Source organism: Sciurus vulgaris (assembly GCF_902686455.1).
Source record: "Sciurus vulgaris genome assembly, chromosome: 3".
NCBI classification, from domain to species: Eukaryota; Metazoa; Chordata; class Mammalia; order Rodentia; family Sciuridae; genus Sciurus; species Sciurus vulgaris.
In genome coordinates, this window is record NC_136463.1 from 11840798 (window position 1) to 11854976 (window position 14179).

The following is a 14179-nucleotide window of genomic DNA, read 5'->3' on the forward strand; positions in this document are numbered from 1 at the left end:
TGGATGGATGAATGGATGAATGGGTGGATAGGTGGATGGGTAGATGGATGGATGGGTGGGTGGGTGGGTGGATGGGTGGGTGGGTGGATGGGTGGATGGATGGATGGGTGGATGGGTGGGTGGGTGGATGGGTAGATGGATGGATGGATGGGTGGATGGATGGGTAGATGGATGGATGGGTGGATGGATGGGGGGGTGGATGGATGGGGGGGTGGATGGATGGATGGGTGGGTGGGTGGGTGGATGGGTGGATGGGTGGATGGATGGATGGATGAATGGGTAGATGGATGGATGGATGGGTAGATGGATGGATGGGTGGGTGGGTGGATGGGTGGATGGGTGGATGGGTGGGTGGGTGGGTGGGTGGATGGGTGGGTGGATGGATGGATGGATGGGTGGGTGGGTGGATGGGTTTCTTCATGATGCTGTACTGGCTTCACCCAAATAAATCAACAAATTAATGAAAGCAACACAGATCCTTCAATTGCTCTTTTAAGTGCCTTACACTGTCTCTTCCCTACAAGAACTGGGGTGAGACATCCAAAGAGATACCGGCTTGGCATCCCGAACACTCACCTCATTCCTTCTGAAGCCATCTTATCAAGGTTGGCAGTGTCCATTGTTTCTGCCCAGTTTGCTCCTAGGTCACCCCACCCCATGTCATCAGCCAAAATGATCACAATATTTGGTTTCTGGCCTGTTGTTTTCCCACGGAGGCAAAAATCCATGAGGGGATAAAGAAGTCCAGAGAAACTCGCTCCCACCAACAAAACCTTTAGAAAAAGCCAGCCCATGGTGACAAGAGGAAGATTCCTGTTGTCTATAACGACGGGAGGCCACCAGGAGAGACTTTTCCAGGTGCTTCCCCTCTGCTCACTTTTAATTTGGCAGGTCCCTCAGGAGTAGAGTTTGCGAGAACATACTGGTAGCAGTCAGTGGTGGTGGTGGTGGGCCTAGAACTTAGGCCCCCATCTGGAATCCTAATTCAAGGGAGTCAGGAAACTGGCAGCCCCTCACTTGGCTTGACTCACTAGAGGAGATGTTTCCCACGGCAGCTTAACGAAGCTGACTGGATGTGTCGGTGTCAATGAGGGCTCTCTGGCCACTCTGCAAGTGACCCCTCGGAATCCAGGGATGTCGGGACTACAGCACGAGCCCTGCATCTGTTCGGGACTCCATCTGGTGACAAACAGGACAAATTCTCGCATCTGCAGAACACCTGGATGTTCTAGAAGCTGCAGTCAGCCCCGAATGAGCTTCTGAGTTCCAGATGGTTGAGGTTTCTGTAAAGTTTCCTGAAAGAACAAAAATTGACAAGAAAACAGAATCAAAACCACCAGTACAGCTGTGTTGTACTCAGTAGCTTAGGAAATAATCATTTTTCCACGCCAACAGATGTTTTCCTTCTTATTTGAATATTTAACTGGCTCATCAATTTCTTCCACCTGAAAAATAATGATACTAATATGTGCACTGGACTTATAGTTACAGGATTGGCAGTGACACCAGGGGTCATCTCTTTCAACCCACATACCCCACACAGGGGGAGACTGAGGCCCCGTATTCTGGGTGCAAAGAGAACCAGTCCCCAGCTCTAACAAATCCCAGGGCTCCTCAACCTCTACATTTCCCTTGATTCACAAGAAATTCCCAAATAAAATGTGACCTCAAACTCACTGTGAATTCTTAAAGAATGAGACCCTTATTACTAAGACAGAATTCTCTGTAACAGCCTTGCTATTACCTAACATTTCCATATGAAACCTTAATAGAAATTAATTGGGGGGCGGGTTAAAACACAGTCATAGAATCTAGATGGAAGGCATATGGCTATTCATTGTAGAATGCTTTCCATTCACTATGTTTGTACTTTTCATAATGAAATGTCAGAAATTTTTTTCAAAAAAATTTTAGTGGAAATATATCCCTTTACATTGTAGTCAAGGCCCGATCCAAGATGGCGGACTAGAGGGAGGCTGTGTTCCTTGTCGCTCCATTACTTGGGTTTCAAACAGAGGATATCTGTTTCTTGGTGAGGCAGTTTTTGCTGCTTATCAATCCCCTGCTGTTTACCCTATTTTTCTACTGCGATCACCTGCAGTCTGCCAGCATATCGACTACTTTTTAAGCACACTGTAGCCATGAAATGTTTGGTAGGAAAATTTAGGGCTGGGGTTATAGCTCAGTGGGAGAGCATCATGCCTAGCATGTGAGAGGCTCCATGCAGATGCACGTATGAATTAGCTTTGGATTTTATGTTCATTCGAATGCACATTCAAACCTTCACACCTTAGCAGGTCAAGGCAGAAGGATCACAAGTCCAAGCCTGGGCAACTTAGTGAGACCCAGTAGCATCTGCCTCACATGCACAAGACCCTAAATTCAATTCCCAGTACCACCAAAAAGAAAGAAAAAAAAAAAGGCAGACTCGGTAGGTAAGTCTGGGGCCTAGGATCTGCATTTCTAATAAGCCTCCAGGTGGGGCCTACACTGCTAGTCCTTGGACCACTCTTGGAGTAGCAAGGTGCTACTCTGGTCCTAGAAGAAAAGGAAATGGCTAAGCCTAACTGGAGATGACTCAGTGTCAGTGACCAAACATAAACACAACACAGCAGACTGGGTTTTGAAAGGCAGGAATTGAAGGGTAGACTCTCAAAAGCTGAAGGCCGCAAAAAGGGCCAAGAAGCAAACAACGTCATCCCTAGCTCACTTACAAGTGCTAAATTTACAAGGTCAGAGCTGAAGTTGTGGATCAAATAAAAACCTCAGTTGAACACTCAACCTATGGAAGGAACCAGGAACCCATTTGTAATATATAAGGATTCTACTAGGGCTGGGCTTCTCATACACGCTCTTTCCAATTGTGTATCCCTTCCAGCTAACCTAACAGTCAACCCCAGTGGATGAAGATGGCTGGAAGACTTAGATAAAAACCAAAAGAATGGGCACACACTTCCATCTATACACATACACACACACACACACACACACACACACACATATCTATACATACATGCACATATACACAGACAACATGTACACTAGGATTGAGTCCAAGAGCACTTTACCCTTAAGCCACATCCCCAATCCTTTCTATTTTTCATTTTGAGGCAAGGTCTCACCAGATTGCTGAGGATCTGGCAAAGTCACTGAGGCTGGCCTCAATCTTGCAATCCTCCTGCCTCAGCCTCCTGAGAATCACTGGGATTAATTAGAGGCATGCACCACTGCCTACCCGGCACTACTGTCCTTAATCAAGAACAAAAGGAAACCCAAGTAAACAGTTGTGTCATCTGGAGGTCAGTGAATCAACTGCTCAGAAGTGAAATTCTTCTACTCTCCAAAAGGCAAGTTATTTCAAGTGCAATTAGATTTAACCAGTATTTCTTGACCTTCAGGCCCCAAAGACTTCTCCCTCTCTAGAAGACTCTTGAACAAGGAGGGTGCTCAACAAATACTTGTTCACCTGCTGGGTAATTCCCAGCCTCATTCTTCTGGCTTCTGACCATGAGCCACAGTCCAAGGCGGCTTTTCTTCTTAAAGCTGCTTAGTTTGGAGCCCTAGAGTGGCCTCATTTCTCGTCAATAATCCATTTCGGAATGACCCAACTTACAAGAATTCAGGAGGTAAAAAAAAATTCACTTAAGAAAGAGGTTAAAATTAAGGTGGGAGCATAGATTGTTTTTCTTTAGTGTTCCCTGATAAAACATTCCTTTGAGGATTTTCAAAGAGAACTGTTAACATAGTACTTAAAATTTTCATAGAACGGAAATAAGCTGATTTAGCCAGTACAGCATCGCATTTATCCCTCACACCCATACCTCCGGGGAGACACTTAATCCCTTCCCAGTTTATTTATTTATTTAACTCAAGGGAAAAGGCAAACCAGCTATTCAGTGGACTGCAGGCCGTGGACTTTGGTTAAGAGTCAAGCAGAAACTTTGCACTTAGTTGCGCTAAACTGGTCCCATTTGTTGCCTTGGACTTTATTCGATGTTCCTTTCCCAACTCTCCTTATCGTTCTTGGGAAGGACAGGGAAGAAGGGGTGGGGAGGGGAGGGTCTTTGTTTTTCTGGAGGGAGGTACAGGGGGATTGAACCCAAGGGTGCTTTACCACTGAGCTTGATCCCCGCCCCTTTAATTCTGAAACAAGGGCAAGGGTCTCACTAAATTCCTGAGGCTGGCCTCAAACTTGCAATCCTCCTGCCTCAGCCTCCCTAGTCACTGGGATTATAAGCATTTGTGTCTTTGGCAAATTAAATGTTCACCCTTTCTTCCACTCAACGCATCCCACAACCAAAGTCCATCTGTCCCATCAGGGCATAGATGACTGTAACGGATCCTTGCTGAATCCAAGTATCAACAACCCCCCACATCATCAAGCTCCCCAGGCAGAAGGATAGCAAACTCGAGTTGCCAATTAGCTTTACCAATGATTCAACCTCCATCTTGTTTTCATTTTTTGCAATTCTGGGGCTGGAACCTGGGCCTCACCTGCTACACAGGTGCACTATCACGGAGCTACAGCCTCAGTCCCTGAGTTCTATTTTAAAGCAGGGCTTCTAGGCATGGGAAGGCTAATCTCCTTTCAGTTCCTGGGCTTGCTAATGGGTAAAGGCACTAATGAGCAGAAAAATGACCCACAGGCAGGCTGTCGGCCAAAAGGGACCGGATAAGGCCACCTGAAGATGTGCTGAGCAGTGTCTGAGTAACCCAGAGCTGGAGAGTCCTTGGCTTCCTGAGCCGTCCACTCCATCACCTGACCCGGCTCCCTGCAGGCCTCCCTGCGGCCAAGCAGCCTCCTGGAGAACCTTGAAAACAGCTGCAACAACACGGAGCCGGCAGACCTATCTGGCTGAGGGCTTTGTTGGTTTTCCAGAAACAAAAGCTTTGGATGAGCTGAGGCCAAAAAAGACAAGGGAGCAGAGGAGAGGGAGTCTCTGGTTGCAGACTCCTGTTGTTTTACCTGCCAAATCACATGGTCCGTGTGCTACGGGGAGCCGGGCAGGAGTCACATTGGGGCGCCAGGAAGCTGCTCATGTGACCTGAAATGATTCCCCCATACGACCTGTCATCGGTCGCCCCAATGTGTGCTGACACAGGTGGGTGACGGGTCTTCACCCAGACACTGCGCGCACAGCCATGAACGGAACAGAAATCCCTGCCCTCACGCCACCTCCTTTTCTTGTAGGAGGGAGGGGGGAATGAAATCTGGAAAATGTGAGTCGTGCAGAGAAAACGAAGCAGGAGGGGATTCGGGAGCGCAGGGACGGACGGGTGCCAAGTTAGAGAGGGTGGCGGTGACACCCGGCAAGAAGTGCATTTTGTCTCGGGATCTGCTGGAGATAAGGAAATAGGCCATGTGCGGGGAGGAACAGCAGGCAGGCCAAGGTCCAGTGCAGGTGAGCAGAAGCTAAGAAGCTAATGTCGAGGGCCCGGGATGTGGCTCGGTGGAAGAGTGCTTGTCTGGAAAGTATGAGGCCCTGGGTTCAATTCCCAGGCCCCCAAAGAAGGGAAAAAAGCTAATGCAGCGGCCACAGAGGGCAGAAGAGTACCTGCCAGAGAGCCAGCAGGAGGCCTCGGCTGAGTGGTGAAGCCACAGGAGGCTTGGCACAATGACACAAGGGTGGCGAGATCTGACCTGCATTGCAGCAGAAGCCCCCTCTCAGGCAGTCTACCGAGGGCACACAGATCAATGGCAGGGCAGCAGGTACAGAAGAAGCTAAGGAGCTGGGAGTCCCTTACGTGGCCCAGGAGACAGACGCGCCCGGGTGAAGCAAGCAGAAGCGCCCAGGGCACTCCTTCCCGGGCACCCCAGCGAGCAGGGCTTCCTTCAACTCAGCTTCGCCCTGGTCCAGGCCCAGGTGGGAGGGAAGGCCCAATCACCACCACCGCGAGGACGCGGGATTGCTTAACATCTCCGTGAAACAAACATCCTGTGCCCCTTCTTTGCCCAGGGATCTGAGCAGTACGGGGCTGGCTCAAGGAGGCAAAGAACATTTTTTCCGCCCAGTACTGGGGATTGAACCCAGGGGCACTCTACCACTGAGCTACATCCCCAGCCCTTTGTTTACTTGTTTGTTACTTCACAGGGTCGTGCTAAACTGCCCAGGTCAGCCTTGAACTTGGGAATCTTCCTCCAGGCGGGCACCTCCACGCCTGGTTGCAAAGAACACCTCTGCTAGAACACCCCAGCGCCCGCGGCAAGGCTGATCGCTGATCGTTAAAAAAGCTTCCTTCTTTCTTTAAGCTTGCAGCCCTCCAGCCAGACCCTGCTGTCGGGAATATGTCTTCTGCCAGGAAACGCATCCACAGCGGGCACAGGACATTCAGCTGAGTTTGACACGGGGACCACCTATTGAGAACATCCCAGAAGCCGATCTGTGAGAGCCAAGGTGACCCCCTGCCATGCATCCCAAAACCCTGGACTCCTGCAGAAGTTATACCTGGTCCTGGAGCGAGGACCACTCAGAAACAGAGAAGGCCAATCACCTCTGAATACCACTGTTTTCTTAAGTGGAGACCTCTCTCCACTTAAGAAAAATCCTGAAGGGTGTGGCCAAGGGGAAAGGGCTCAAACTACCTGAAATCCACTCCCAGGGCTTATTGGCCAACTTTTTTTTTCAGTTGTAGAGGGACACAATTCCTTTATTTTACTTATTTTTACGTGGTGATGAGGCTCGAACCCAGTGCCTCGCACATGCTAAACGAGCACTCTGCCACTGAGTCACAACCCCAGCCCCTGTTGGTCAATTTTTAAGGACTTTTTTATAGAGCTGCATTTTAGTATTTTTCAAAAATTTTATTATGGCTTTAGTCAAACATACCAAAGTTGAGGAATTCACACATACCTACCCAACATTTAAATTCAACAACTATAAACACGTGGCTATTCTGATGGAGACATCTCCCCTTCCACATTCCTTGGTCTTACCCTCCACAAATACTGCATTATATTAAAGGAAACCCCAAATGTCAAGTAATTTCATCCATATTTTTTTTTTCTGACACTGAGGATTGAACCCAGGGGTGCCACACCCCTGAGCTACCTCCCCAGCCCTCTTATTTATTTATTGGTACTAGGGATTGAACCCGATTCACTCTACCACTGAGCAGTTTTCATTTTTTTATTTTGAGACAGGGTCTCACTAAGTTGCTTACGGCCTTGCTAAGTTGTGGAAGCTGGTTTGAACTCTCGGTCCTCCTGCCTCAGCCTCCTGAGTTGCTGGGATTACAGGTGTGCACCACCATGCCCAACAAATCTTACACATTTTATATTTAGTCAACCGCATCCTCCCCCCACAGTACCATTTAAAATTTTTCCTGGTCCCCAGGATCACAAGTTTGAAGCCACCATCAGCAATTCAGCAAAGCCCTAAGCAATTTTGCAAGGCCCTGACTCAAAATAAAAAACAAAGGTCTGGGATGTGGCTCAGTGGTTAAGCACCCCTGGGTTCAAGCCCTAGTACCTTAAAAAAAAAAAAGTTTCCTGGTTCCTGGTCCCATTTCCTCTGTAAGCTGGTTTGTAGATCTAGGAGTGATACCAGATTTAGATTCAACTTTTTTTTTTTTTTTTTTTGTAGACCTCAAACATCTTATTTTTCTCCTTGTCATACAGTAGTTCTGTATCAAGTTTTTTTTTTTTCCTTTGCCCATCCCCGCCGCATACTGGGGATTAAATCCAGAGATGCACCACCCCTGAGCTACACCCCCCAGCACTTTTTATTTTTTGAGACAGTCTCTCGTTAAAACTGCCAAGGCTGGCCTTGAACTTGTGATTCTCCTGCCTCAGCCTCCAGAGTCACCGGGCTTTATAGGAGTGCCCCAGCACTCAGGGTAACTTTCTTAAGTGCTTTCATGTCTATTTTTGTGGATTTTATCTTTGCTCCAGATCCAATCCTTTCCACCTCTTTGATGAAATGTGTTAGATTCTGCTACAGAACAGGTGTGTGTTGGAGCCCTAATTCCCTACTCCATGGTATCTGGAGTTGAGTTTTTGGGATATCATTAGGGTGAGGCAAAATGTGTCTGTTGAAGCTCTAATTTCCTACTCCATGGTATCTGGAGATGAGTTTTTGGGAGATCATTAGGGTGAGGCAAAATGGGAACAAGGCTCCCATGACTGCATTTATGGACACACACAGAACTTGTTCTACCAGGTAAGGACACAGCCAGGTGGCCATCTGAGAGCCAGAAGCCAGCCCTCCTCACCACCAAGTCGGCTGGCACCTTGATCTCAGCCTTCCAGCCTCCAGAACTGCGAGGAATAAACTACTGTAGCGTAAGCCGCCCAGTCTGTGGGCTTGCATAATGGCATCCTGGGCACACCAAGACCTACCTGTTCCTGTAAGTCTTATCTAAGAACATCTGAGGCTGACGTAGGGTCAGAAGTACAGTCAGGACCAAAACTGCGGGGGGCGGGGGGAGCCACCCAATTCAGTGAAAAGTTACTTGGCCAAATTTGCCTTTCGGGGATTTGATTTTGGGGATGTGCTGGGTCTGTGTCCAGAAGAATGTGGGTCCCGCAGTCATTTTCTAGCTGTGTGACACTGAATAGGTCACAGGATCTGTGTCTCCATTTCCTCACTTACCTGAAAGACCGTCATAGGAAACTTCCAAGTTAGAACGGAATACTCTAACATGAATTCTCAGGAAGGGCTCAGACCTGTGAGCTATTGTTATTCTCTCCCTCCGCTGTTTTGAGGATTAAAAAACATGACAACACTTCGGAAAGTGCTGGGCAAGCCCCAAGTGGTCCTGACAAGTAATATGAAACAAAACTCTTCTGAGTGTCGATGGTGACATCCAGGTTCCGTGCCCAGAGCAGCCTGTCGCACATCGGCCGTGGCCTTCTGAACCCGGAGAAGGTGGAAGCTACGCACACCACAGCCACCAGCCACACCAAGGGGAAAGTGAAGAGTCATTCTGGTTTGTATTTTCAAAGTTCCAAACTATGGTTCCTTATTACACAATCCCACAGCCGGCTGTACCATCGTGGCTGACCCTGAGCTAGGTCCCTCTGCTGACAACTGGCATTGTTCGGTGTACACTGCCTTCCCGAAAATCTGGTTTTGGACGATATGAGGTCAAGAAGTAGGATGGTTGGGATGTGAAGCTCCCTTTGGCTGATGCTCATTAAGTGGGAATTACATTTCTGCGTGAGAAACATCCAAAAAGCACCACTTAGCCATCCTTGGCTGGGTGTTCAAACAGGATCCTCAACTCTCAGGATGTAAGCTCAGGGCAGGGATGAGGTTTTATGCACCGCCTAACTCCCGGCCCGTGCCCAGAGGGTGTTCAATCAATATTTGCTGAATGAGTGCGTGGGACAGGAACAATGAAGGCCCAGCCTGATCTGCCCCGCCCTGAAAATCCAGCTGCAGTTCATCATTTCTTTAACCTGTGAGGACCTGTGTAAATTCCTCCTCTGAGAGGCTCACTTGTAATTCACACCTGTAAAACAGCACTTGGTGAAAGGCTACCTTAGGCAACCACCACACCCGAGTCCTGTTATCTGAACTAGACAATAATAAGCACTTGAAGAGAGGGGACCACCTTCTCTGGGGTGCTGTTTCATGGCCTGGGAGACAAAGGTATTCACCAGTGCCTACAGCAGGCTGTGGGTCAACCCGGCTTGGAAGGACCAAAAGGGAGGAGCATGGGAAGGAAGGAAGGAAGGCGGACCCCTGCCAAGCTCACTAAGGGGACTGGAGCCCTCCACCAACCACAGCACGGCAGGGCCCCTCCTGGCCTCCTGTTCACAACACCATCCTCCAGGGCTGTTGGATTTGGGGCATCATCCCTTAGTCACCTGGAAATAAATGGTCACCCTGGTCCTAAAGGCTTAGGATGGAAGCTCAACACTTACTGTTCCAAGGAACCAAGCAGTGTTTACACCTGACCGGAGAAGCGGGTATCCTCCTTTAGGTAAGAGCAGAGCAGAGAGTGTGTCTATTTCCTGGAACTTGAGGGACAAAGCAGAGGTGCCACACAAGCACTTCTTTACTAATTTCCTGACACACAACTGTAGCATCAAGCTTCATAGGATATGGACTTATTCCTATACATACGACTTGGTTCTGAGAACCTGGGTTTTGCATGTGTGCTGTTTTTTTTTTTTTTGGTATTTGGGATTGAACCCAGGGATGCTCTACCTAATACTGAGCTACATCCCCAATTCTTCTCTTTTTAATTTTGAAGAAAGGTTTCCACTAAGTGGCTGAGGCTGGCCTTGAACTTGCCATCCTCCTGCCTCAGCCTCCCGAGTTGCTGGGATTACAGGTGTGTACCACTGCATCCAGCAGAAGCTGAGATTTTTAGGACGTTTTTACACAGCTTGAGGTATTTTCTGGAAGCCATCCTCCAGACGCTGTTCTCTCTCTTTTGTAGTATTATCTTCCCTTTTAAGCATTCAGAGTATGACAAAACCACAGGAGCAGTAAACAGGGAAGACGGAGAAGTCCAGGGATGACATTTGGTGTTGAAATCAAAAGTTACTCCAGAGTTTGGGACATACCCAATGACAAGCCACTGACACTGCTGCGGTTGGTGACTGGGTGTGAAAGAATGCTGAGTGCGACAGGCCCCCACGGCTGTGGGTGCCCTTGCTGTCCCCAGTACGCATGCCCTTGCCCACCCCACCTGCCTTGCATGCTCTGCACCCTCCTGGCTCACCTCCACCTGGCCTCTCCTCCCCAGTCCTCCCTGCCTGCTCCGGACTCCACTGGTCCAGGAACCCCCACCCAGGGAGCCACACATAACACCAGGCCCCTTTCACATGGTCACTCAGCGAGCCCAGCAAACACAGTGGGCGTGAGCAGCTAAATCCTCACGTTCCCCAGGGCTCTCCTTTCCAGCTTTAGGGAGTTGCCCTCCTAAAAACTATCAAACAGGCTGGGCGTGGAGGCACACGCCTATAATCCCCTCAGCGGCTCAGGAGGCTGAGGCAGGAGGACCACAAGTTCCAGGTCAGCCTCTGCAACTTAGGGAGGCCCTAAGCACCTTAGTGAAACCCCGTCTCAAAATAAAAAATAAAGAGGGCTGGGGATTCAATTCAATCCTGGTCCCAAACAAACGATCAGTGGGGGAGGGGGACCCACACCATAAACTCAGCATATCCACTCAGACCCTCAGTTCATCAGGAAGGTTCCTAAGTTCATGGGGTTCTCTGCCAACTGGAGAGGCAGACAGTAAAGTCTTAAAGCAAGAACCTGCTTCACGGGAATACAAGCTGCTCAGCACAGGCCCTGAGGTGGGAAGACAGGTGGGTGGAATAGATGGGAAGAAGGCCACCAGAGAGGCGAGCAACTGAGGCTTCCCCTCAAAGTCCCCTCATGTCCCCCTCTTCTGTAGCTGCTCTGAAGACCCAGCAGGCAAAAGCAGGCTTGGGGGACCACCCCCCACCCCAGTTCCAGATGAGATTCTTTTCAATCTACTTACCCAAGTTGAAGTTCTCACAGGCTGGTAAATGCAGTGAGCTTATTTGCAAGCCAGGGTCATATCTGCCTAGCAACCCAACCCGAAGACTTGAGGGACTCTGAACATGGACAGACAACAGGCAGGCCAACTGTGCACAAAGGAATCTGTTCTCATGCAAATGACCCTAAGCAAGAGGGCTACAGAAGAGAGAGCCCTGGACAGCTCTGAGGAGCCAGTGTGTTCCCAAGAAGATGCTGAGGGACTTTTTAAGGGAATCATGGCAGTCCTGTCCACTGTCAAGGAAGGGCTGGCCAGAGGGGCTCTGCCTGCCTCTTGGACTCTGACAGACCTACCCAAAGGCCCAGAGGAGAGCTGAACCCTGAATTTCCTGATTTCTCTGGTTCAGTACTCCAGACTCCAAAGGTTCTTTTGTTCTTATTTAGAACTAAACAGAGTTAGTGTTGTTTGGGGGGGTTGATTAGCATGGTAATGCAGTACTTTTCCTGGACAAGCAAAATAGAAGGCAAGGTTTTCAGCTTGGTCTCACTAGGACTAAGGGAACGAGGTGAAGCCAGTCCCTAACCAGGGTGGGCACGTCATGAGTCTGTGGCTAGCTAGCGAGGCTGGGCTGAGTCCAGCCACCTTTCCATCGTCCAAGTGCACATGGCCAACGTCAATGTCAACTTTGGATGAACCCTGGTTGCAAAAAGAGCCGGTGCACATCTGTGAATGTGGTGTAACCTTGGCCGAATCCCTCCAACGCTCTGTGCCTCATCCTTCTCATCTGTAAAATGGAGGGAATAAGTCTCAAGTGCAGAAGGTTGATGGTGGGGTTAAAAAAATCACAGGGATGGCGCTGAACTCAGAGTTGGGGAACAAGCAAACATAAAATGTTAATTAAAATTAATATGAATAAGAGAGTAATACATTAGTAGTAATAATAATTATTCAAATTGCTATTATATTACTAATAACATTATCGTTGCCCCCCCACCCCAAATAACCAGATTTTACTTGGTCAAAATATTCTCTTGGGATTTTTCTAATCATTTGAGTTCTAGGCTTTATCTATGTTTTTGATTTTTATTTTTCTTTAACCCATTCTCTCTTTTTGCTTTGGGCTGCTGAGCCCCGAAGTGGCCGTGACCTATGATAGGACATGAATTATTGAGGTCTAGACCCTAAAGCTCTGAGATTTTAAGTGACTTGGATAGTTTCTCAGTTATAAATGATGGGCCACAGCCCTGATTTCATAAGACAATACAGCACATGATGTGTCTGAATTTCTTTTCCAGCACTGGGGCCTGAAGCCAGGGGTGCTTTACCATGAGCTACAACCCCAGCTCTTTATTTTTAATTTGGAAACAGGGTCTTACTAAGCTGTCCAGGCTGACCTCAAACTTGTAACCTTCCTGCTTTAGCCTCCTGAGTGGCTGGGATTACAGGTGTGTACCATGACACTGGGCTGGGCTGTGTCATATTAAACATGACCTTTCCAGCCAGATGGGATATATATAGCCTGCCTGCAGTCACAGCTCCTGGGGAGGCTGAGTCTGAACCATGACTTGAATCCTGAGTTTCCAGATCACCATGGACAACAAAGTGAGACCCTATCTCAAACAAAACATGTATGAAAAATTTTTTTAAAAACAAGCATGACATTTCTTAATCAGGTACAGGGGCAGGTCCTAAGTATTAAAGCGTAGGACCCTACATATAAAAGATAAACTTTAACACTTTTTATTTTAGTGATTAAAATCCATTTGCAAATACATGTGGATTCATTAAGGAACAACTCAAAAAGGAATTCCCACAGGGTGTATTTTGGAGTCAGCAATTGGCTTGGATAAACCCTAACCAAAAACGATTAACAGTAATTGCTAAGGACTTAACGGTATGCAAATCACTGTGATCCATACTTTACAGGCACTGTAAATTAAACCGTTTAGCTCTAGGAATACACCTTTATCCCATTTCACAGATTTGGAAATTAATGATCTGCAAAGTTAAATCACTCCTACTCAGCAAGCACCCTCGCTGAACACTAGTGGCCCCAACGCATCTGCTTCCGACTCAACCCACAGCAGATCTTGTCAACAGAAAAGGGTGACAGCTAATCCAGTAGACTGGCTCCCAAAATCGTAAGGGAAATCAGCGAGCAAGGATTCATACTAAAATTCAGATCGTCGGCTCCTCCCCGTGGCGACCCTCCGTGCACACTCCGAAACTAGGCTCTCTTGAGTTGGATATCAGAAACACATCTTCTGAATCCCAACCAACCGAGCAGCGGGTGCCAAAGTCCGCAGGGGAATGCGGAGCACACGGTCTTTGCTCCGCAGCCGTTGCCAAATTTGCCGAGTTTCTGAGGTGGGCACCAAGAAGCCAAGTTTGCGCCCCCTCGGGCTCTGAATGCCCAAGATCTTCCGACACTTGCTTTGTCCCCATCGAGAACTCGTAACTGAGGTTTCTCCTGCATCATCAGCTTAGTTCACAGTGACCTTGGGATCGGGGATTTTGAAATGAGGGGAACATACTCTCTAAACCTCCGGGTCCCTGCTGGGGGCTCCCGCGGGTCGGGCAGTCATGCACCTGTGCGGACATCGGCTCCCGCCTGGCAGAGGGTGCGCGCGCGCCCTGGGCCGGAGATGCTGACTCAGCCGGGCTGCTCACATCCCTTTCGCGCAACGCGGATGCTGTGGCTGCTGCACCAAAGAGGGGGAAAGCAATGCACCCGTAACAGCCCGGCCGCGGACTCCCTGGG

The 14179-nt window shown here is 48.6% G+C and overlaps 1 protein-coding gene across 7 annotated transcripts in view; it reads right to left on the reverse strand.

Annotated features, from left to right (window-relative positions):
- ARSG (arylsulfatase G) overlaps nt 1–14179 on the reverse strand; it is a 121301-nt gene that overhangs the window by 78286 nt on the left and 28836 nt on the right. For 4 of the 7 annotated variants that reach the window (XM_079131986.1, XM_079131990.1, XM_079131985.1 and 1 more), the window contains exon 2: nt 577–1295. In XM_079131986.1, the coding sequence (XP_078988112.1) occupies nt 577–794 (218 nt within the window). In that variant the 5' untranslated portion in view covers nt 795–1295. Of the gene's footprint in view, nt 1–576; nt 1296–3122; nt 3245–11439; nt 13065–14179 lie in introns of those variants that run through there. The other 3 variants (XM_079131987.1, XM_079131988.1, XM_079131991.1) reach the window with 3 other exon arrangements.